General features: G+C 50.1%; 1 protein-coding gene across 1 annotated transcript in view; it reads right to left on the bottom strand.

Moving 5' to 3' along the window:
• The window catches only part of LOC112983152 (fer-1-like protein 4), a 44,559-nt gene that overhangs the window by 9,031 nt on the left and 14,983 nt on the right, over window positions 1-20,545 (bottom strand). Inside the window, exons 17-38 of the mRNA XM_064521311.1 lie at window positions 19,787-19,985; window positions 18,875-18,995; window positions 18,139-18,239; window positions 17,662-17,749; window positions 16,192-16,308; window positions 14,227-14,379; window positions 13,805-13,988; window positions 13,109-13,233; window positions 12,591-12,725; window positions 11,342-11,515; window positions 10,986-11,102; window positions 10,403-10,564; window positions 9,935-10,094; window positions 8,732-8,835; window positions 8,166-8,297; window positions 7,451-7,499; window positions 6,436-6,542; window positions 5,897-6,028; window positions 5,051-5,161; window positions 4,430-4,557; window positions 3,771-3,941; window positions 1,555-1,709 (exon numbers count right to left, since the gene is read on the bottom strand). Coding sequence (XP_064377381.1) covers window positions 1,555-1,709; window positions 3,771-3,941; window positions 4,430-4,557; window positions 5,051-5,161; window positions 5,897-6,028; window positions 6,436-6,542; window positions 7,451-7,499; window positions 8,166-8,297; window positions 8,732-8,835; window positions 9,935-10,094; window positions 10,403-10,564; window positions 10,986-11,102; window positions 11,342-11,515; window positions 12,591-12,725; window positions 13,109-13,233; window positions 13,805-13,988; window positions 14,227-14,379; window positions 16,192-16,308; window positions 17,662-17,749; window positions 18,139-18,239; window positions 18,875-18,995; window positions 19,787-19,985 — 2,925 coding nt within the window. The remainder of the gene's footprint in view (window positions 1-1,554; window positions 1,710-3,770; window positions 3,942-4,429; window positions 4,558-5,050; window positions 5,162-5,896; window positions 6,029-6,435; window positions 6,543-7,450; window positions 7,500-8,165; window positions 8,298-8,731; window positions 8,836-9,934; window positions 10,095-10,402; window positions 10,565-10,985; window positions 11,103-11,341; window positions 11,516-12,590; window positions 12,726-13,108; window positions 13,234-13,804; window positions 13,989-14,226; window positions 14,380-16,191; window positions 16,309-17,661; window positions 17,750-18,138; window positions 18,240-18,874; window positions 18,996-19,786; window positions 19,986-20,545) is intronic.

A 20,545-nucleotide genomic window follows, 5' to 3' on the forward strand; every position in this document is an offset into this window, starting at 1 on the left:
GAGAGATGAAAACAGTTGGAAATAAAAAGGCAAAGAGCCTTTGAGGCTGATGATGTGGCTTATGTGGGCTCTGCAGCTTCAGAAAGAGATAAGACCAGCAGGGAAACAACCACAACTACTGATGGGCAAAGGGGCAAAAGGAAAAAGAGGGCTTCCTAAATGGTACCAAGAGAAAATACAATGAGGAGGAAAAGGGTCTGTTTAAATGAATGTTTGGAGATAGAATCTGAAATCCTGTTTAAACTGACTCTGAAAGGAAGACTGATTATTTCAATCTTAATTCCAGTTATTTCCAAAAGAGCAGATGGAAAGCACTTGGCAAAGGAAGAGAAAGAAGAAAGTGGGCATAGTGCCATTTTTCCAAGAGGAAGAGCAGAGAGTGTAGTGTGTTCATACCTCCCATCTCCAACCCACACGGTCCCAGTGGCCAGCATGGCAGGAGGTCCTGACTGCCAGAGGAGCGGCAGGACAGCACCCCACTTCTCACTTCCCAGCTACCCAGCAACCTGAGGGAAGGGGAAAAGGGCTTCTAGAAGCTCCTTGTGCTATCCTGAATGGGATCTCTTCCACCCCTCATAGAGGTCAGTGGAAAGCTGAGGAACAGCAGCACTGAAATGGGCAGAAGGTAAAGTTGGCAGGACACATAGGATGCCCCATCTCTGGGCAGGATGGGCAGCGCTGCCTCACAGGATCCAGCCATCCACAAGGTCTGCTCCATCCTTCCCTCCAGGCTGGACTTGGCTGCCCAAGTGTTGGGCACTGGAAGGAATGTGTCCAGCAGCGACATCCAGGGACAGGGCTGTGGAGAACCTCCCTGACCATCACTGCTGATATAGACAAGGAAGGATTGCCACATCCTTGGATGCTACTGGCCCCAACTAGCAGTTTATAATTCCAGTGTGTGTGTGGGGGGAAACGGCAAAGAGGATATGGTAGCTGCCTACAAGAAGGAAATCAACAGCAGTGGGGAGCCCCCCAAAGCACCTAAAGCCCCCCAAAGCAGAGAACATCCCTGAAGGACTCAGCCAACAAAGGATAGCAAAGGAGACTGAAAAAATCCCCCCCCAACAATTAAAAGACACCAGTATCTTGGTGATGGTGGTCACAAACAGATGGAGATACAGCTATTTGCCAACACCAGCCACTAGAAAAAGCTAAGCCTTCTGCTCAACCATCCATCAAAACCACAAGCACATTGCTGCCATGTGAGCGGGATTAGTTTGCAGGGTGATTGCTTCACCCACTACCTGGGAAGCCACTCTGGGACCAAACAGTCTGGATCATATCTCCCCCCAGTACAACACCACCATCTACCTAGCCAGGGCCAGAGTGCACCACCAAGCATAAACACATCACTGGGCCCGCTGAGTATGCCCCGGGTGCTCCCCACAGCGACCCAGAAACCCTGGACCTTGCAGGGCAAGGAGTCAGGGCCAATGGCCCAATCGACCTCCCACTTTGAGGAGGAGAGGCTGGTGGGTTCATCAGCACATTCATTGCTGAGCACAGGTGGCCGTTTAAGGGAGCACTAGTGGTTCTCGGAGTGCTCTGTACCTTCAGGAAAAGCCTCTGGAGGGACCTTGAAGACTTGATTGTTCACTTTGACCTCCTCCCGTCTGTACTCCGCTGCAGGGAGCGAGTTCTTCTTGCATAAACTATCCAAGATCTGTGTGGGCTTGAAAGCATCTCGCCACATGTTATAGCCATTTCTGCAGGGAAGGGAGAATGTCTTCATTTTAGACATGATGGATATTTTGACTAGGTGTGAGACACCCCTGACTTCCTTCCAGCACAGGCTGGGCCACCAGACCCTGACTCAGATTTTCTTTCTCACAGGCACACAAAAACTTAATGAATGCTCCTCCTCTGGAACAAGCCAGGTTTGCACATCACATAACCATTAGCTTAAGAGAAGCAAGAGGAGCAATTTGAGCAGCAGGTCTTAACTGGGAGATAGACTGGGAGAGCTTTTAGCAATTCTGGGGACTCATCTCCACATCTAGAGCTAATTCCTCATAGAAGAGGAGAAGAAAACTTGTATGCAAAAAACTGCCCAAAGACCAAAGTTCAATATGCCATACCTGCCAGCACCTCAGGTGCTTCATCATCCTCTGATGGATCCACTGCAGGAGGCTAACCAAGTTCCCCCAAAAAATTCAGATCTAATTTTGGATGGTGTACAACAGTGGGAGCTTTCTGCACAGTGAAAACAGGTCGAGCAAGTTTAGTCTAAACATGAGTGATCCCTCACTTAGTGAAATGAGGTGCATGCAGTTTTGCTGTCAGATGTCTGCCTGTCAGTCTCCTAGCTCTCCCGCTAACTTTCCATTTGTTGGTCAAGTTCAAATAAAAATTGATGGACACATCTCAGATTTGTTTTGTCCCATCAATAGTGTAAGAAAAGCTTCCTGAGTAGAGGAGGGAGACTCAAGTTAGCATTTCCTTGGAAGGAAAAGCTACAGCATGAGCTCAGCTATTTTATTAGACACAAGAGGATCCGTATTAGATAAGACCAAAGGAAAACAGACATCACGAGTCTTGCTGCTCACAGAACTAGCCACTGCTAGAGAAACTGTCCTACTTTCTAAAAGAGGTCAAAATTACATTAATGTCAAGTAAGCATTTTTCTCCACAGCTCAGCAATGTGAGAGAATTTTTGCTACTACATGCAAAATATATTAGTCTGCAGTGGGAATTAGAGCTATCACAGGAAGCTGGTATGAGCCAGAAGCGCTAAAGGAGGTGGAGTTATCCATGTAAGCCACTGCGGATCTGTGGAATGCCTGCTCAAAGGATACCATGGATGAAAGTTTACATGGAGTTAAGAGGAGCCTGGACAGCAGCCTCAGCAAACCTCCTGACCTGAAAATATTTGGTTGCTAAGTGTCTTAGTGGAGATATATGCCGGCCCTGTCCTCCCCTGGGCATCCACTTACAGCTGAGTTATTATTCCTCCCCTTGAGGTGGCTGCAGTCACGTTTTCCTTGGCGGCAAAGACTGCAGGGGTCAGCACAGCTGGAGCGCCAGAATCCATTCCCTGGGAAAACCACCTTCCTGGATATTTGTCCTGAATCAGCCCTGCTAGTCTCATTAAAAAAAGTCACTCTGCTTTATTCCAAACTAATGATGGTATTTGGAGTTTGGCTCTAAGATGCACAGAGCAGATTGCAGACTAATTCCCACTGCAGACTAATATATGAGACAAGTAGCTACTGCCACTCGCTCAGCCCTTCTGATAGCTGTTGTCCTCCCTCCACGAGGGCAACAGACCTGCCAAGTTGGCTCAAAACACGCTACAGTTTTCAGCCCAAGGTAGAGCAAAATCAGAATCTCTCAGAACCCTACATGAAATAAGGCTCAATCTTGCTCCTATGGACATGAAAATGAGATTTCAGCTGGAAGCAGAACACAGCCAGAAAGACCTGGACTACTTAAAGACATCGCCTCCTCCGCTCCCCTGTAGCTCCTCTCCTCCAGCACATGCTCCAGGCAGTTGCAAAGCAACTGCTGCTCCAGCTCCTTTGCAATATCTCCCATGGCCTGCATTGAAAGGGCTCTGCTCCTGCCTTATACGCTGGTTGTCACTGCTCAAACGGACATTGAATTTGATTGATAGAGTCAGACTGTGGTTGATTCAAAGTCACTTAATAGATTCCAACATAACATCAGCAGAGCTCCATCCTGCAAAACTGCAGGCAGTCTGTTACCAATCTGAGCACCAGGCAAGAAGAACAAGTCTCATGGCTCTAACATATCACTCTAGTACCTACGTGTCATACTGTGAAGCCATGCCACAGTTGGCCCTGTGCTTGCTGTAGAATCGGTTCTCCAAATCAATCTTGGTCTCCCCAATCAGATCATCCGATCCTACCAGATCATGGTCAAACACTGCCACAGTGAGTTCTGATTCCATGGGAAAGGAGACGGTCAGCTCCACAACTCTGGACAGAAGCAAATGGGGAGCAGCATGATTAGCAAAGAAGATGTGAATGAAACACATGCTCTATTTTGATCATCTTACCCATTTAAGAACTGTATTTGCCAACCCAAGGGACTCTGATAGAGTTTGCCTTTCCATAAGTTCAGGGTATGAAGCCCTCAGTGTACGTGTTCAAACTACAGCTTTTTTTTTATTCAGGAGCATATTCTCTTGGATAGAGGTCCTGGAGTTAGGGAAAGAGCTCTCCAAAGCTCTGTTGCTACTTGGCTTCCTGCTTTGGTAAATCAAGCCCTTGAGATTGCTTCTCTCTTAACCCAAACACTTATGGCTCCTGTGACAGACGGACAAGAGACATGCTTGGGACCTGTGTGTTACAGCACAGGATTCTCCACCAAAGAGGAACTGAAGACACCACGTGAGGGGCCACAATATGAGCCCCAGATTTGCACTATTCCTATTAAACTTGCTAAAGGAAAGCCTCCTGCATACTCTCCAAATACGGGATTGAGCTGCTTTGGGATGTATCGCTCCTTCGTGTTCTTCTGCTCTTGCCCCATCGTCACCACCACGTAGGGGTCTGCCTTGCCATTGGGGTCTGCTGGAGACAGGTTCGTAGCCTGGAATACACAAGTTGTTCTGCAATACCTGCAGAGAGCTGCAGAGAGCAATGTGCACAGGCCACACTGCACAGTCCTGAGACCACCCAAGGCCATGGTTGGGTCCTGCCGCCAGCTGCCCCAGCAGGGAGTCAGGCACTTTTTGCAAATCCCCAGTCAACAAGCCACCAATGTTTCCCATTGTTGTCTCATCTACTTGCTCCCCAGTTCACTGTCTCAAGGCAGATGAGAGGAGCTGAGAAATGTTGCCTGAATTTTCAGCAAGCCTTGAAGCTACAACGACTGGGGAGCTTCCCATTTACTTCCATGGACAAGAGGTGAATGCCAGCCCTCACCATAGCTGACTCCCACTGGGCTGGCAGAGCTTGCAAGCCAGTGTTGAGCCCTTCACAAGGGCCACCGCTCGCATTACCCAGGTGAAGAGTGGCAGGAGGTGCTTAGGTAAGGACAGACCTCCAAGCACTACTGCCACCACCACAAGAGACTTGCTTACCTTAACAATGTAAACTCTTACAAGAACTTTGATGGGTCTGTTCCTTGGAATGCCCTGGGAGACTCTGTGCTCTGTGCCAGCTTCCTCAGCAGGGTAGACATAGAAGGAGCCCTGCAGAGAAGATACTATGGGTAACAACAAGATACAAAAGAGAACATCTTGGATGGGCTGGAGCCACTGAGACCAGCCTCACCTGCATACTGAGAAATCAGAGACATTGCCCCACGTGAACCACAGAAATCCTGTGCCCATGGGGGCAGCTCTATCCAGAGGCACCATCAAGGTGTCCAGTGACCACACGGACTAGGTAGTCACTGCTGGCAGGTTATCCTGCAGGCTATCAGACCACTGCCAACACCAGGAGAACTGAGCATCTCTGAGCACATAACTGGACTGCCAAAGGCAGGGAGGCACCAAAGCTTTTTTTAAGGGCCTTCTTAAATCAGATTCTGTAGTTGTATTTCAGGGTCTTCAAAAGCTCTTAGGTGGGAGAATGATGCTTCTTGTAAACAAGTTTTATTAATTTTAAAGCCAGTGAAGTTTGCTAACACTTATTTGCATACTGAATGTACTCAGGTACCCCACCAGGATAAGAGTCCCTTGGTACTTTGTAAGAGCAGAAAAATCTAAATCAGGTGCATTTATCCACTAACAAAGGATCGCAGCACATAATTCCTTCAGCAGTACCTGACAGTACCCTAGCCATATCGCACTGTGCCTTCACATCACCTTGCACACACCTGCCCTCTCCCAAGGCTTTGCTGGTGTCTGAAAGCTCTGAGATACAGGTTGCCCTGAGGATTTTCTTTCATATGCAGTACAAATGCCATTCAAATGATATAATACCTTGTACTTCCCCACAAAATGTTCATCTTCATTTCCATCTTCATCCTCATTTGTTTTGCCACGATGAAGGGGGAAGATACACAGCCAGTCTTCAAAGTTATCAAACTCACTTTCCAGCTCAGAGTTGTAGATCTAAAATAAACAGAAAGTCATTTGGGGCCTTTTCCTGTCATCTTAAAGGGGAGGAGACTCAGACAGACCATCCTCTGAAGAGGGCAGCCTCTGGCTGCTTCAACCATTTCACCTGGTCCTGTCTTGCCCCAGTATTATTCAGTGCAGAATATTAACGGGTTTCCCTCATCCCATGTCCATCCCCAGATGTGCATGCACATCTCAGCTCTTTAGCCACAAGTCCCTCCATTACAAGCCTTGGCTCTGAGGTCTCACTAGCTGTGTCAGAACCTGGCAAGGTTGGGGCTCAGGGCACACTGCTGGGTCAGGCTCTCCGTCCCAGTACAACCCCCACTGCAGGAAGGCAACGACGACATGGCTAAAGGGATGCAGTCCAAAGAGACCACATCTGTCACATCAAGACCCACCTGAAGTGTGGCAATGAGCTTCCTCTTGGGTCGAGTTGGTTCAGCTTCAATTACTGCCTCCTCTTCTGCTTCTATGTCAATGGAGGCTGCATTTAGATTTCCTCCATCTAGAAATGGCAAAAGGAGATTGGGAAATATCCTGGTCTCTCCCATCATCTCAAGTGCCTGTCTACAAAATGACCCTGGCAAGACCTTTTGCATTCAGCCAGGGTTTTATCCTATGTCAGGACAACTGGAGCTATTGCTGTCTGGAACATGCGCCTCACAGCACCTCAGCTCGGCATGTCTGCTTGGTGGGGGGACAGAAACCAGCAGACTCGCCTACCCCACTAGCCTGAATGGCTGCTGTTTAGGAAGTGGCCAGGATCCCAAACCTCCTGAGCACTAACAGCATGCAGATATCCCTCCACTCCCATTCCCCTCCCTCACTGGGGTTTACCTCACTTCTAAACTTACTCTTTCATCTTCCAGGTCACTGCTAAGCCAGCCACTGCTCACAGCCTCAGCAAACCTGACCCTACAGTCATGTCATCATTCCCAGATCCTCTGCTTCTATTAATGTCTTCCTCTTACCTCTGAATGAATCCTGTATCTTGGTTGAGGCCCCTCCATGTGCACAGAGTGATTCCCGGCTCCCACATGGTTTTGTCTCTCCATCACCCTCTCTGTCCATCCCTCCTTTGCTTCCTGCTCTCACCATGACAATCCCACAATCTCTGCAGCTGATTTTTCAGCAGAATTTTCGCCCACTAGAGAAGGCTGTTGCTTCAGTACAATTTTCCCAACTTTCCCAAGGAAAGTTCCATGTTTCTCCACTTGAAATCACCTTCGTTAGCTCTTGCCAGTGTTTCTAGTCTCTCTGCTCTCCCTTGTGTTGTTTTTGCTGAACGTTGCAAAGTCATTACCTGCTCAGACACCATTTCCGTAAGTGCAGCACCATCTGAGACTGTGTAAAGCTTTTGCTCTACTCGGCTCCCAGGAGCACAGAAGAGCTGGGTATTGCCAGAGGACTCACCTGCATCATTAAGGTCATCATTCTCAGCATCTTCCTCATCACTGCGCATCTGAAACACACACACAGAGTCACCCCACATCCCAGAGAGCAAAAGCTTCTCCTTCCAAGCACACAACACTTCCAAAGCTTTCCTTCTGGCAGAGTCATTAATACCTATCCCAAGATCAGTTAGCATCAGCACTATTCTGGGGAGTATCCAATAAGTGCCTTAACGACACACCTGGAATACACACCTTTTTCTCTCCTCAGCTCTTTCTTCTGGCTTTTTAGTTGGGATCCAGATCAGCACAGGGCAAGCAAGGATTTCAGATTTGTGGCAGACCTGCACTGCAGTTTACATCACACACCCACGGCCCACCCTCAGAAGATGGTCAGGACAGAGAGCAACTAGCATGAAAGGCCCTGCATTGCAGCTAAAATCAACAATGTCACATTTTCAGGAGTGTCAGAACAACTCAAGAGCTCAGTCCCATTCTCAAAACCACTTGGGTCCCTATCCTTAAAAATGTTTCAGCATCCATTGCCCACTGAAATCAGTCCATTTGGTAGATGTTTGATACCTGACTACCTTAAGTATGTTTGATACCTAAAAGCCTACATCTTACTGCAGATCCATGCCACAAGGATTCCCATGGCACTTAGTGCTTTGAAAACATCTTCCTCGAGCCAGTGTGGCCACTTTTCACCTCTGCTGGCAGCTACCAAAAGAGATTACCTGGTTATTGAGCTCCTTTAAGGACTCGTAGTACTTGGACCACCAATCCAGTTCTTCCAGCTCCGGTTTTTCCTCTTCATATTCATCATTTTTCTTTATAAGCTTATTGATAGGAATTTTCTTCAAAGGGGCCTTAAAACCACAGAGCAAAGGGCTCAGAGTGAGGAAATGACTATACAGGACACCCACACACTACACGCTAAAGACTGCACTATTACTTTGAGAGCCCCCATCAGAGGCTCAGCTTTTGGGCAGATCACAGGAGATGCAAAGCTGCATGTAGCTCTGGGTTTGTGCTTTGCTACCAAAGCAGCAGTATTCACTGCACGAGGCAACACAGCTCTTCTCACTGTGCTAGAGCCCAGACACACAGCAGTGGTAAGGAGCAGAAAAAGTGGATGTGACGCTCTTCCATGAAATAGGCAGGGAAAGGGGAGTATCTGGGTCCAGAGCAAAAGCCAGTTGTCAAAACCTAACTTTGAGCTTCTGAACTTTCTTTTCTGTTTGTTCAGCTTCAGTTTGGGTTTCCAAACTTCAAAATTTGGCAGGCCCAACACAACACTCACCTTCACAAGACTCAGGGGGAGAGTGCTGGGACCCAGGTCACCAGCTGCCAGGCCAACATTTATCACAGCCTGAGAGGGCAGGGGCCGGGATGAGACTTTCTGAGCTGAAATGAAGAGAGAGAGCTTCATGTTCCCATGCATTTATTTCTGCCCACTGCCTCTTATTCTTAGACCAGTTAATAATCCACAAGAAAACCCTCTCTCTTACCCCACTACAGTGTGGTTACTTTCACAGCTTTTGTTAACAGACCCTGCCAAAAGATTACTAGAAATCTGAGTACAGTGCTGAGATCCGGCCACTGTCATCCACATGCCTGTTGCTAACTCCCACAAACTTGCATTTATGAGTTATAATTTCCCTATTCAGAAATCACCACAGATCAATCCTTTGCTTCTTCCCCTTCATGCCATGCTTATTTACATGCTGCCAGATCAGGATCTCCAGCTATTGCTGTCATAGAGCTATTTATTGACTCCATTATTCAACAAGCAGTCTTTGACCCAACTGTGTGAGAGAGCTGGAAACCCTTAAATTTGAGGTCCTTGTTCACCAGCTCACACTCTCTAAAGCTTGATGGGGGGGACTCACTGGGGACTGTTCTCCAAATCAGTTACACAGAAAGTTGAAACAGATTATTACAATAGTCTTTCTTGGGCTAAACATCTCTGAATCTAGATACAAACTTCCCACGGGGATAAGACATTGTCTAATACCTAGCCCCAGCTAAATGGCTTGCTGGTCTGAGACATTGTGAGCTGTGCCCCTTCCTCTGGTTCCTGCGATTACGAGGCAAATATTGCATAGGAAAGAGTCCATGAGGAAATGTCATGTCCATGGGTGAACAGTCCTGTCCATGTGATGGGGAGGCAAATGATAGGGTAACCTTGGAGAAAAAAGTCACCCCACTGCAAGCCCCAAAGAGAGACACCAGCACTTACCCTGCAGTCCAGCACTTGACTCCAGCCACCTCCAAAAAATGCTGCAGACCTTTTCCCAGTGAGGAGCACAACCCAACCTCCAGTCCTCCTCCTGCCCCATGCTGTGCTTTTGCTGGGTATCTTACATTTCTCGGACAAGGTCTTTAGTGCCTGGCTAGGATGGGGCAGAAGAGCCGCAGATCCCTGCCCTCCACAGAAGTTCCCTGCTCCCTCCACAAGAGCCTTGCCTGATCTGGGAACTCCCTTTCTCACCAAGCAGCTCACCTTTGGGTTCATCTTCCAGCTCCTCCTCCAGCTCTCTGGGAGAGAATTTCATGACATTGGACACAATGTGGGTCCCCACCAGCACAGTGCGCCCAAATGCCCGCTTTTCCACTACAAAGATGCTGAGGGGAGGGTGCAGGTAGACCTGCTCTGGGAGTTCCTGCAGAAGACCACACGCAGAGTTTGTAGGAGCAAGGCCAACACCCCCTGTGGCCCTGCTGCAGCTGGGGAGGTCTGACAGCACTTTACAGCTCTGGCCTAAAACCAGCACCTCACTGGTGAAGGACCATAGCTAAGGCAGCTCTCAGCAGGCAGTTTCACAAAAGGTTTTGATCCGCAGCTGAACCATCTAGCCCTGGGAGAGAGGAGCCACTGGGAGAGCACAGACGTGGGGGCAGCTCCCTTCCAGTACCCTCGCCCCATGCAGACAGTCTGCGCACGGGGGCAGGCAGCCCCATTCTCACTCACCACGTGCATGTACTTGACCAGCTCGGTGAAGTTGGGGTTCCCTTTGTAGGCCGTGATAACTTCCGACTCCACTTTTTTCCCAGCACATTCGATGATCACCTGAGGCTGATCCACCTCGAACAAGTTCACCCGCTTCAGGTCCCGCAGGCCCCAGAACAGGATCTGAAGCACACAAAGCTGCCCAGCCGCTCCAGATGGGCCAGGCACTTCATGGCCACATGGCCTGCACCCCTGCCTGGCAGTGCCATGATGCCAGGCTCCTCCAGCCCGCTGCCAACCCGCTCACCCCACTGGACACGGACCCCCAGAGAGGCATGAGGCTGCACCTCGTGGCAACCTGGCCACTCAGGATCCAAGCTCATGCTGTGGGGACAAGCACAAGGGTTCTGGCGCTTTTAAACTACTAGAAAGGTTTCTCCCTCATGTCAAGCACCCTCCATGTCTGGCATCTGCTCAGGCCTCAGAGGTGCATTTGAGCCCCGAGACCAACTCCCTCCCCCAGCCCTGCTGTCTGCACAGGCCGGGTTGTGCTGCGTGCTTGGGGCAGCTCGGCTCAGAGCCGGCCTGGCAGAAGGCAGTGCACCTCTATGCGAAACTCCTTCAGCACCGGGCGGATGCCCTCAGGGATGATGAACCGTCCGGCGCGAGGGTCTCCCAGGTAGCCAGGCTCCTTGGGCTCCACATCCTCAGGCACTGTTGGCTGAACAGACAGAGGCAGGACACACAAAGCCATGAAAGCTGTTTCTCCTCCATCCCATGGCCCCCTCTACCCTCACTTTGTGCCCCCAGGCTCTGCCTCTGCATTCTCCCTTCAAGTGAAAACCAGATGTGGCTTTCAACAGAGAATCCTCCACTTGGCCTCATACAACCACATCCTTGCCTTGCACAGCTCTGCCAAGATTGCTAGCAACAACGTTTGACTTCCTAGAAGACTGTTACCTCCAAATAGCCGCTGTAATCCAGCTCAATCAGCTCAAAAGTGGCGATGAGCTCCCCTGCTGCTTTGGTTCCTTTGTAGAAATCAAAGAACTGCAGGGCAGGTTTGCTGTATGGCTCATCGACCAGTTGCACCTGCGGGACAGCAAAGGCCTGGCCGAGGAACTCGGGGGAGCCCTGCCAGAAAGAAAAGAGCAGGTCAAAGCATCCCTGCATTATCTCACCACCTCAGAAAAATGACCACTGTTAATTCCAGCTGCCTGCACAGCACAAGGTCTCTCTTCCATGCAGTCCTCTGCTTTGGTTGCCTCTGCTCCATCCGGAGCCAGAAGCAGATGAGAGGTGCCTGCAGCAGCTCCTCTTAACTCACAGTCGCCTTTGTGCAGATCAGGGCAAATGGCCTGAGACCACACACCAGAGAACTTCAGGTTGCTCAGGGTCTCGTCTAGTCAAGGTCTGAATGTCTCCAAGGATGGAGATCCCACAACCTCTCTGGGCCCCTGGCCCAGAGTCTGACCACCCTCGAGATGAAAAGATTGTTTCCTTATATCAAGCCGGAATTTTTCTTGTTCCGGCTTGTGTCCATTGCCTGTCATCCTGTCCCTGTGCACCTCCAAGAAAAGTCTGACTTCCTCTTCTCTACACTTTCCCATCAGGCAGTTGCAGACAGCAAAAAGATGTCCCCTTTGCCTCCTCTTCCCCAGGCTGAACAGACTCAGCTCCCTCAGGCTCTCCTTGTATGTCCAGTGCTCCAGCTCCCCGAGTTCAGTGGCCTCCACTGAACTCGCTCCCGTATGTCACTGTCTGGCTTGTACTGTGGGCCCAGACTGCTGAGCTACATAGGAAAGTGCAGTGTGAGTTATGCCATTCCCCTGATGATAATAAACTCCAGATGAGTTTACGGTGACGTAAACCTGCCAAGGAAGCTTGCCAGGCAGCCAAGAGAGGTGCAGTGCTTCTCCAGAGGGAAGATCTCAGATCCACTCAGCTCTCGCCAGGCCCTGGCTCAGGCGCAGCTCTGACTTGTTTTGCACCCTGGACCCTGCAGCTTCACTCAAGCTCGTAGCAAAAGTATGCAGAAAGTCTCAACCATGGTCTCCAGGCCTCACCACCACCAGCTGACCAGGACCCCGGCTGAGTCACAGAAACCAGTGATGTGGCTCCTAAGTTCCTACTCACTCAACCCATACAGAGCTCCTCTGCCTTCCCTGCCCTAGAAGCAACAGCAGGAGGGAGGCATGGCCATACTTACAAATTTACTGTGGCTGAAGAGGTTGACTATAACGATAGGCGTCTCTGTTTTCAGCTCCTCTCTTTTCCCATCGATAACGAGCTGGTCAAACAAAAGTAGCTCATTCCACATCGGGCTCAGTGTCTCCTCCAGCATCTACAAACAGGGACAGGAGGCCTGAGGTTACCACAGCCAGTGGAACCAAATCCAGTTTGCTTTGTAAAGAGAGTGAGGAAAGCATGGGCAGATCTCTGCCCCCGCAGCTGCACACAGCCAGTGTTTGGCAGAAGGGGAGGCGGCAAGAGTGCGAGAGGAATGCTTGAGGTCGACTAGCACGTGCCAATCAACCTTTGAGACCATGTTCAATGATATATATGTTTTGTCAAATGTTTCCTGAGTGTAGTTACGCTGGTCAGAGCACACAGATGCCTCTGTGCCTGGAGATACAGAACTTCCCAGAGGACTGCCATGGCACTAGCTTTCAACATGGCAGTGAGGACATGATGATTTGTCTCCAAGGGGTTGTTAAGGGGTCTCACCCTGGTGGTCTGGCAATGAGTCGAAAACACCACTCTTGCAAACGGATCTGAAAGGCCATTTTCATCTGCAGGGAGGATCCCTCTAGCCTGATACAGATGGGCTCGGAGCTGGAAGTAGCTGAAGTCTGGTAAGAAAAAGAGGAAAGAGGTCCACATTGCCTGACCAGCCCTGCCTGCAGCCAGAAAAATGCACAAATAAGAGTGTGGACCAGCCAGATGAGAGCAGGCACAACTTGCAAGAGATGGACACCACTTCTAAAGGCATTCGCTGCAGCTCCCAGGCCAGTATATCTCAAAAGTTTTGGCCAAGCCAGCCAAGCTTAGCAGGCTCCCCAGACATTCTCAGGAAGGACATGACGTGTGTAGTGACCTGCTGTGAGTATCTGCCATTGGGGAGCACCACTGAATCTCAGCAAGTGCCATGGAGTATGGGGGCAGACCTCATGCCCATGGTCAGTTTGACAGCATGCTCAGCACCTACAAAGCTCCCCTCCTGCCTGCTGCTCCAGCTGTGAACTTGGTAAAACATCCTCACCAGAGCAAAATGGACCTGCATGTCCCAGTCATGTCTTGGAGATGACACAGAGATGATCAACAGGTCCTACCCCTTGGGCACTAACCCGGGGGCATGACCTCTCACCTCTCTGCTCTCCTGCTTGCATTCAAATAAGTGGAATCAGTGGAGTCTGCACTCACCATCCCTGCTGAGCCGGCTGGGAGGAACATATGCTGAGAGCTGGGCTATGTCCTGTCCACTCTCCGAGAGGTGTTTGAACTCCTCAGGCAACTCCACGGTGCAGTTCTTTGCATATTTAGTTATCCCAAGCCACATGTAGATTTCCAGTTTGGCAAAGATCTCGCCAGTGTGTAAGCCAGGGACCTGAGAGCACAGGAGGTTTAGCAGATTTCCCAACCCAGCCAGGCCCTGTCCAGACCGTGACAATGACCGTCAGCCAGCAACCAGCTGCAGAGCACAGGAGGGAGCACAGCACTGGCAAAAGGCAATGGTAGCACAAGAGCTGTGGTTTCCTTGCCAGCGCCAGGAAGGAACGCTGGAAGTGGGGAGAGAGAAGCAGCATGAAGCAAGCGGGAACACGCTATTTTGTTACAAACTTTACCTTCAAAAAGACAGTTTGGATCTTTGCACAGTCCTTGCCTTTCTCCTCCTCGACAACAGAGTAGAGGACGTTCTGTGCAGGAATTCTTGCATATGCTACGCGCTTGTTATTGCTGAGCATCCAGACAAGAACATCGGGGAGGGTACACTGGGGCTGGAAGGGAGGAAAGGGAGGAACATCACAGCAGAGGAAGAGCACGCAGCCAGTCCTCTCTCCACTGACACTCACAGTGGAAGTCTCCCCCATTTCACAGGCAATAGCTCAGTGAAAGTCTCCCCCACTTCAGAATATCCAGATGCAAATAATGGGGCCTAACACTGGACACATGCTTCTGCAAATCTCAGCTCTGCAATAAGGCTCTGCAATAGCTCCTGACCACATGTTGCCTGGAAAGATTTGTGATACGCCTTGTTTTTTTTACTAGAAACACCAGCAGGATGCACCCACTCCCATCCTGCCAGGTAGAGAAGGAGCCCTGGTGAGAACTGGAGAAGCAGTACTTTTACCCACACCTTTGACAGGAACCCAGCTGCTTATCCATGTTAAGGTAATGCATTAATTGTCATTCCCACAGCAGGAGTGCCTAACGTAAAGCTGCAGCTTGGATTCAAAGTGGGACTTGCAATGAAGCAGACACACAGATGGGAGCAATGGCTTCTTTTTAGTACTGACTTCAGTTCTCTTCCCCCTCTCAGTTTCCCTGGCGTTAGTGTTTTGTACTTCTGCAAAGAGCCTTTAAGGCCTCCAGCACAGGCTGCACAGACTGTGGTTTCCCACAAACAACACAACTCTTCCAGTACGAGGGAGAGGCAGCAGGGCAAGCTACTGCCCTCTTGGCCGGTACCCACCACAGATGTGTGATGTGATCTAGGCATAAACTTGCAAGTAATCACAAAAGATGCAAGTATTTTAATGACATTGCAATCATTTCAGCAGCAGTTCATGTGAGACAAACAGTGTTTCAGTATAGAAGTAGCTGAAACAATTTATTACTGATCCAAAACAGGACTGCCATCCTCCATGCAAGGACTAAAAGTGGCCCAGGTTAGGCCTGGGCTAATGCCAGGGTAAGACCAACCCCACAGAGATGGCAACATTCCCACCCGATTGGAGGGAATGAAGTGGGAAGTGGTCCTTCTCTGTCTCTGGGACCAGCTGCAGCCAGGCCCATGCAGGCTGGAGCCAGAGGACAGCTTCTCCACATGACAGTGTGAGAAGCAAAGTCTTGTTCGTGCTAAAATCTACACTCACATACCTAAAGGCGTGATTCTGCTCACCTTACAGCTGTGCAAAGCACAGCCTTGACAACTCTGACTGAACTCTGCTCATAATGATTTTATTTTACTTAGTAAAAGATTTCTCCGAACTGCGTCAACATCTGTCCACTTAACTCCAGTGAGCACTGCATTCTGTTTTATACTAAATGAAAGCACTTCTTTTTCAGAGCTATTTAAAATAGAGCCAGAAAAACTTCAAACACAGAGAATCCCTGTTATAGAAGACAGACCTTATTTTAATACAAGCTTGAATTTGCAGAACATGTCCAGCATCGGTCCCTGCTGGGAGTCTGGGCAGCGCAGGCAAGGCTGTTTTCCCAGGCAGACTACCCGCAGCCCCGCTGTGGGCATGGCCATGGGCCAGGCTGCCCTGGCAGGGAGGGCAGGCATGCCCCAGGGGGTCTGGAGTTGATCCAGCTCTGCCTCCAACCCACCACCAAGCCACTTGGACCCCAGCTCTGTCATCGAGGGTCTTGCAAGGTTGTGAAGTCTCATTCCTCATGAGGACCAGTACATGAAATACATTAACTTCCAGCAGCTGGAACTTGGGGTTTCATGTAGCAAAAGAAGATGTCATAGTAAATAAGCCCCAACTCAGGCTGGCGACAGCTTCAGCAGCCAGCCCAGCACCCCCTCTTTCCCATGCCCTTTCCCACTCGGGAGCAGGATGGCCCAGGAGCAGCCGTACCTCTTCAGCCAAGAAGCGTAGCTTTGCCAGGATTTTCCTCGTCTCCTTAACCTTCTCCTTGATGTTGGCTCGAGTCAGCCGCCTCCTCATGCGGAGCCCCTGCTTCGCATACAGGATCTGAACAGAGAGCACAGCCATCACATGCCTGGCCATAACCCGTGCATGCCACACTCACACACCTCATGAGGCTGCCCTGGGAAGAGCCTGTACACTGATCGCATCCATCCTGCCCCATCAGGCCCCGACCTCCATCATGGCTCACTTGCTAGCTGCTGAGAATGAACCTTCATGGATCCAGAATGAGCCTCTCAGTGAAGGGTGCCAAGGACTGGGGACTCCACTAACTTCTTATCTCTGCTGATACCAGACAGTAATGGAAGTCCATAAACTTCCATGTCATTTGGAGCAGAGAGACATATAAGGAATAAGTATTTCAGGAGCTGGTGGTCTAAGGCTCCACATAGTGCCTGGGGGGGAGCTTTGCACATGGAGCTGGAGCAACCAGGACCACTGAGGTGTGGGAATGTGAAAATACTGGAACCTGGAAGATAAGGGGTGGGCTGTCATGTCCATTAATTGATAGAGTCTACATCTGAACAGGGTTTTTGTGATGAACCAGAACTGATAATGAAATCCAAAAGGAATTCAGGGTACAAACCCAGTATGGACTGACTGAACAAAAAAAATGCAGAAAACCCATCTCTCGGACTGGTTATCTCTTTCAGAGAGGTCTCAGACTTAAAGCACTTTCAACATAGCTGGGATATTGATGAAGAAGATGCCCTTGCCCACCCTGCTCCATGTGCAGGGGGGCAGATGAAAGGGAGCTGGGATCCAGACACACCTGAACTCTATTTCCTGCTGCTGTTACTGCATTTTGGTCAGTCTTTCAAAGGTTTGTAACTTGATGGGAACTGCGACTGCAGAAGCACTCTGCCATGCTGTGATGGAGGGTACATAACTGCACTCTCTTGAGCTTGTTGGCCTTATGTGCAGGATTATGGTTCCTAGATGCTGCCCTCTCCAGGGGAGGGCAGGTGGATGGCTGTTGTAGATCCACTGAATGGGACCCCCAGCCTATGTGCTGAGTCCCCCAGGAAACTGGGTCTCAGGGAGCTCCTCCAAAACTGCCTGGAAAAGTAGCCTGCACTGAGAGGCCTCCAGCAGCCTCATGGGCAACAACCCACGTGTGCTCAGCCACACATGTCCCAGGGAAGAGAAAGGATGGCCTCAGGGCAAAGCATTTGTGTAAAACTGGAGGAAGAAATGGCCAATCCCTGCTTCTACTCCATCTGCTGGAAGCTATATTACTCTGAACAGAGGAGGAGATACTACAGTAAAAGCCTGTGACACACTGTGGGTCTTGGCTCCAAGTTTCCTCTTACCATCAATTCTAGCTCATCCTCCAGCCCCATTCCCCAGAGCAGGGATTACACTACATCCCCCTCACCACCACATTCCACAGCTTACGGTGTTGCGCATGATGTATTTTGTCCGACATCTGTCAAGGTTGTTTGGATGTGCCATGGTTTTTCTCTCTGCATTGAGTGAATATTGCCTGTAATGAGAAAAGCAGCTCAGACCCTGCACCCTGCAAACAGAGCACAGGTCTGTGAGCGGGCAGTCACAGTGGTTGAAACAGTAGTCTCAGCTTCCTCTCTTGCCTATGTATGTGATTTAAGAGAGTGAAGAAAAAGTCCTAACACTTAGGAGAACGCCCAGTTCAGGAACATCGTGAGACTGCCTTCTCTTCCTCCTGTGCTTCCTGGGACTGTGGTCTCCCATCTGAGCTTGCAGAGATACAGGGTCCTTTCCCTAAGGCATCTTGGTTTCCTCCTGCTCATCCTCAAGATGACAAGAGGGCAGGCTGTGCACAGCCCAGGCATGACATGATACAACCTCCTAAACTCGGAATAAGAAATTTTAGGAAATCAGGAACATGCTAACCTGCATCCAGCTACAAATTCCTCCAGCACCTCTCGGAGTCTTTCTTCTGCTTTAGCCTTTGGCCTTCTCATGAGCTTCTCCACATCATCTAGCCCCTGCTCCTGTGGGGAAAACACAGGTTTCAAAGAGCTTGTGCCAGGCTGCAGGGTTAGAGTGAAATATGGCAAAGACACATTTGCCCCAAATGGCTCGTGCCCTTCTGCAGAGCTGGGGCCCATGTGAGCTCTGTGGGTCAGTGCTCTGCTGCCAGTCTCTGGAGTTTGAGGACAATATAGCACTGCTTGTAACAGCACTTTATGTCTTAGTCCTTGAACAGTCACTGAAGCACACTAGCAACCTCTCCTTTCAGATTTATAAGCCCAAACAGGACAAATGAGATCTCAGATGACAGCCCAAGGCTGAGAGTCCATTTGCAGCAACGTCCCCAGTGAACATGCAGCACAGGACTGGCAGCAGAGGAGCTTTTTGTCACAGACCTTGGGTCACTCATGCCTCTGGAAGACGCTGCCAAGCCACCGCAAAGCACATCCAGTGGCTCTGCACTCCCTTCCCTACATGTCTAAAGGGCAAACTGCAGATGGGACTGAGCCCTGCAAGAGATGCTGACTCCTGAGGGAGGCAAGGATGCCTTAGGCCAGCATCTCACAGAGCTACGTGCTACACGTGCTACGAGAAAAGGCAGCACGATGGGAAACACCACGTCCCAGAGAGCCACCCCACGCCCCGCAAACACTACCAGGCGCTCTGCCAGCTTGACAATCCAGTTGGAATTGCAGAGCCTCCAGGTGTGATCCTCCCAGTAGCTCCACACATATATGCAGGGCTTCTCATGCACCATGGGCAGGCAACTGTACGACCTAAGGGCAGTAGGCATGGGAGGTTATGGCTGCTGTTTGTGGCAGCGCAGCTGTTTTAGCACATGCGATGTCACAACGCAGCACATGCATGCCCAGCACAGAGAGCAACAGTCAGGCTCTGTCCTCCCCACAGAGAACCAGCAGTTTCCGGCCCTGAACCATGGACATGGTTTCAAGATGATGGATCTGCCTTTTGCCATCCCAAACTAGCACGCAGAGTTTCTGGCAGAAGGAGAGGTATGTACCCAGATGAATGAGGCTAGTAGGTGTGTGGGATGCTGCCGAGGTTCCTTGCTGCTATGAGACTGAGCAGCAGGAGCAGGCACAGCTGATGGTTCACAACACGAACACCAAGATATTGCCAGGCTTGTGGAACAAGGCAGGCAGCGTTCCCAGAACAAACATCTCATGGGAAGAACTTGCACATATGCCTCGCCTGCCCAGTGTGGGACAACAGGCACCAGAGCACTCCTATCCCTCCTCCTTGCTGGTATCGAGCCCCTGGGATGCAGCTTGTTAATCAGAAAAGGGACTTCCACCATCAATGGGGACACAGTTCCCCAGGACCCTGTCCTTGATCACCTGCAGACACGATGCAGACACCATACGACCCATAGGGCTAATGGACAATGGCAGCCAGCTAGGCCATGGCAAGCTGCAGCGTTGTAGAGAGGAGAAACACCTACACAGCACTCTGACTACTGAGCAGCCTACTAATAATATCTGGAATAACGAGCCTGGGAAGCCTTCAGGACCAGGCCAGGCAAGAGAGAAGGATGAAGAAGACTCACTTATCATATTCCATAGGCTCTGGTCTCTGGCTCATTGTCACCGACTTGTTCTGTGCTGCTGAAGTTGGGGCCAGGACTTCAACATTCAGTTCACTGTCTGAACCGGGGTCCAGCAATGGCTGCTTTTCTTCTCTCCCTTCTCCCTTCCCCCCTTTTCTAGGTACTTTGGCCACAACCTCTTCAGCTTTACCATAGTTTCCTTGAAGATAAGCATTAAACAATGAACAGAGAAGCAGAATCAGTGTTAAACAACAAGCAGTGAGTTTGCTACAGCTTGCAAAATCAAAGTGCAATCATCCTGCCAAGAGAAGCATGGGGGCACACACTGCTCTTGGTATTAGCAGTTCAGCAGCATCTAACAAGCATAGCATCACATGAACAACCAGAAGGTCTGAGAGGGAGACAGGAAATCACAAGGAAGTTCTTCTACAGGCCTGCAAGTTCCACCAGCTCCACTGGGTGCCTGTCAGCCCCCATCTACCTTCCGCTGCGGTCAGCAGTGGGTGCTCAGGGAGATTTCTCAGCTTCAAGCATCTTCCCTCCAGCTCAGAAGGTGGAGGCTTGAACCTGCTCTCCTGCCATCATTGCCCCACCACCCACAGCCCCTCAGCACCATATGTCCACCTCCCATATCTCAGCTTCCTCTCCTTCATTTCCTTCTCTTGTCCCAAAAGCCTTCTACCTCTTCTCACCTCCATGCCTCAGGAGAACCTTGACTAGACTTCTCAGACAGGCAGTCCATACAAATACTGCAAATCT

The sequence above is a fragment of the Dromaius novaehollandiae genome, chromosome 16, assembly GCF_036370855.1.
Source record: "Dromaius novaehollandiae isolate bDroNov1 chromosome 16, bDroNov1.hap1, whole genome shotgun sequence".
Lineage (NCBI taxonomy): Eukaryota > Metazoa > Chordata > Aves > Casuariiformes > Dromaiidae > Dromaius > Dromaius novaehollandiae.